The sequence below is a fragment of the Oryza glaberrima genome, chromosome 12 (assembly GCF_000147395.1).
Source record: "Oryza glaberrima chromosome 12, OglaRS2, whole genome shotgun sequence".
Taxonomy (NCBI): domain Eukaryota; kingdom Viridiplantae; phylum Streptophyta; class Magnoliopsida; order Poales; family Poaceae; genus Oryza; species Oryza glaberrima.
In genome coordinates, this window is record NC_068337.1 from 18,580,193 (window position 1) to 18,583,832 (window position 3,640).

Consider the following 3,640-nt stretch of genomic DNA (forward strand, 5'->3'; position numbering starts at 1 on the left):
CAACAATCCGATTATATCATTGTATTCGTTGTAATTAAATCTTATAACAAGATCTTACAAGATTGTATTTTGATAAAAAAAATTATATATGTTGTAATTAATTATATATGTAAGTTACTTTATCGTATATATAAATTACTTCTAGATTTAATTAAATTATATTTTGGACATTTGAAAATTTTATTTTATTGGTTAGTTCTATAATGTGTTCATTAAATTTAATTTCTAGACAGTCTTATGTTTTTATCCCCATAATAGATTTGTTTATAATGTCGTGACAAGTTACTTTATTTTTAAGTTACTTCTATACTTATATGCAAATTACATTTAGGCTTTATTGAATTTACTTTTATATGTCTAAGAAGTAATTTAATGAAATCTAAAAATAATTCAGATATATTATAAAAGTAATTTGTATTTTTATAAAAATTATAGCTATAAATATTCAATTGTTACGAACACAGTAGTGTTATCGGATCGTAAATTGGATGAGTAGTTTAATAGAAATTTTTATTTGAATCATAGGTGGGAGGGATATATTTTTCTACTTGCTTTATGGGCTAGTAGTATCGAGATAAACATTAAGGCTGTGTTTAGTTCACACCAAAATTGGAAGTTTGGTTGAAATTGGAACGATGTGACAGAAAAGTTAGAAGTTTATGTGTGTAGGAAAGTTTTAATGTGATGAAAAAGTTAGAAGTTTGAAGAATTATTTTGCAACTAAACACGGCGTAAGAGGTCTCTTTGATTTAGATTTTGCATAAAACGAGGGACGGTCCCGCTCTTGCTACTTATTTAAGCACCCCCGTCAGTAGTCCTGACTCCAACAAGCTCCACCGCAAAGATCCTCTGTTAGCTGGACGACCTGTGGACTGCGGTACGTGGCGCTGCGAGCAATGGAGTGTGAGACCGGTCTGGTCGACCGTCCCCTCAACGGCGACCCCTTGTACTGGGGCAAGGCGGCGGAGGGTCTTGCGGGGAGCCACCTCGACGAGGTGAAGAGGATGGTGGTGGAGTACCGCGCGCGGCTGGTGAAGATCGACGGCGCCATGCTCAGCGTCGCCAAGGTGGCAGCCGTCGCTGGCGAGGCCGCCCGGGTGCAGGTGGTGCTGGACGAATCCGCACGACCCCGCCTGGAGGCTAGTCGCGAGTGGGTCTTCGACAGCACCATGAACGGCACCGACACGTACGGCGTCACCACCGGCTTCGGAGGTGCCGCCCACCGCCGCACCAAGGAGTTCGCCGCGCTCCAGAAAGAGCTGATCCGGTAGGTAGGAGAGTAGCTGTACACTAATACTATTTTATTTTATACTCCTAAATTGCTCGCAAGCAATAATTAATTATATGCTAATTAATTCGTTCATTGGGTCTGAATGAAAATAACATATTAAAGATACCTCAACGCCGGCGTCTTTGGAGCCAGCCGCAGCGACGGCTACACGCTGCCGACGGAGGTCACTCGCGCAGCCATGCTGGTGCGCATCAACACCCTCACCCAGGGCTACTCGGGCATCCGCTTCGAGATCCTCGAGGCCATCGCCAAGCTGCTCAACGCCAACGTGACGCCGTGCCTGCCGCTCCGGGGCACCATCACCGCGTCCGGCGACCTGGTCCCGCTGTCCTACATCGCCGGCCTCATCACCGGCCGCCAGAACTCCGCGGCGGTGGCCCCGGACGGCAGCAAGGTGGACGCCGCTGAGGCGTTCAGGATCGCCGGCATCGAGCACGGGTTCTTCGCGTTGCAGCCCAAGGAAGGGCTCGCCATCGTCAACGGCACGGCCGTGGGCTCCGGCCTCGCGGCGATCGTGCTCTTCGAGGCCAACGTCCTGGCCGTCCTTGCCGAGGTCCTCTCGGCGGTGTACTGCGAGGTGATGGCCGGCAATCCGGAGTACACCGACCACCTCATCCACGCGCTGAAGCACCACCCTGGACAGATCGAAGCTGCGGCCATCATGGAGCACATACTGGAAGGCAGCTCCTACATGAGGCTTGCCAAGGAGCAGGGCGAGCTTGACCGGCTGACGAAGCTGAGGCAGGACAGGTACGCCATCCGCACGGCGCCGCAGTGGCTCGGCCCGCAGGTCGAGGTCATCCGCTTCGCCACCAAGTCGATCGAGCGGGAGATCAACTCCGTCAACGACAACCCGGTCATCGACGTCGCCCGCCGCAAGGCGCTCCACGGCGGCAACTTCCAGGGCACTCCCATCGGGGTGTCCATGGACAACACTCGTCTCGCCATCGCTGCCATCGGCAGGCTCATGTTCTCGCAGTTCTCCGAGCTTGCCAGTAGCTTCTACAGCAACGGCCTTCCCTCCAATCTGTCCGGCGGGCGCAACCCGAGCTTGGACTACGGTTTCAATGGCGCCGAGGTCGCCATGGCGTCCTACTGCTCTGAGCTGCAGTTCCTCGCCAACCCGGTGACCAACCATGTGCAGACCGCGGAGCAGCACAACCAGAGCGTCAACTCTCTCGGCCTCATCTCCTCCAGGATGACAGCAGAGGCCGTCACCATCCTGAAGCTCATGTCCTCTACTTTCCTCATCGCACTGTGCCAGGCCGTCGACCTGCGCCAACTCGAGGAGAGCATCAAGGCCGCTGTTAACAAGTGCGTGACAAATGTCGCCAAGAAATCCCTGGCCATGGACGATGACGATCTGCTAGCGCTGCTCGGCGCTGCTATCGACCGCGTGGCGGTGTTCACGTACGCAGAAGACCCATGCAGATCCAGCTTGCCACTCATGCAGAAGCTCCGCGCGGTGCTCATGGACCATGCGCTGGCCAACGGTGACAACCAGCTGGCCAAGGTGGCTGAGTTCGAGCAGCAGCTCTGCGCGGTGCTCCACGACGAGGTGGAGGCCGCACGCGCGGCTGTGGAGAGCGGCACGGCCCCGAACAGGATCACCCAGTGTCGCTCGTACCCGCTGTACAGGTTCGTGCGCAAGGAGCTCGGCGCCGAGTACCTGACCGGCGAGAAGACGCGGTCGCCCGGGGAGGAGGTGGACAAGGTGGTGATCGCCATGAACCAGCACAAGCACATCAACCCACTGCTGGAGTGCCTAAGCGAGTGGAAAGGCGCGCCCCTGCCACTTAATTAGCTCAACTACGTACGTACAAATAAGAGAAGACGAGGTGTACGTCTGACGGATGAAAAATTATTTAAAGCAAAAGTACTATCCTACTATATATACCCAATAATTCACGCGGCGGGCCGGGGCGTAAGTGAATAAAGAATAATGGACTATATATAAATGTTTGACCACTTGTTATAATCATGGTGTACTTGTGTCTTACGTTAAGAAAGCTGCTTATATATAAATAAAAGTCATTTTAATTAAGCATTATCTGTCATTATCTATATATATTTATTTCTCTTACCACCCATCTCACTAGCGCATGCAATTATGGTATCATACAAGTTATTCGCGTCAGCAAGTTAATTACGCATCATTAATTCACTAAACTGCATTTATTTGTCTACGTCAGCATACCATACAATACAATAAAATTCATTGGTGATACCCACAATATTAACTCGTGAAGTATGCTTCACTACTGGAGAAGTCCTCATCTCTTCTGCTTTGCAACCCCTTTACCCCCGGGTAGCGAACCGGGAGGGAGAATCTAGGACTAAAGATGACGG

General features: G+C 50.8%; 1 protein-coding gene across 1 annotated transcript; it reads left to right on the forward strand.

Moving 5' to 3' along the window:
* Nucleotides 1–829: 829 nt before the first annotated feature.
* LOC127756722 (phenylalanine ammonia-lyase-like) lies at nt 830–3,335 on the forward strand. The gene is made up of 2 exons (XM_052282096.1): nt 830–1,267; nt 1,394–3,335. The coding sequence occupies exons 1-2, from the start codon at nt 897–899 to the stop codon at nt 3,093–3,095; spliced, it is 2,073 nt and encodes a 690-aa protein (XP_052138056.1). The 5' UTR covers nt 830–896; the 3' UTR covers nt 3,096–3,335.
* Nucleotides 3,336–3,640: the final 305 nt, after the last annotated feature.

Bases quoted from the DNA above. Each gene is read 5' to 3' on its own strand.
- LOC127756722 (XM_052282096.1), top strand. From the start codon at position 897: ATGGAGTGTGAGACCGGTCTGGTCGACCGTCCCCTCAACGGCGACCCC. The intron at 1,268-1,393 runs GTAGGTAGGAGA...AACATATTAAAG, and splicing joins CTCCAGAAAGAGCTGATCCG to ATACCTCAACGCCGGCGTCT.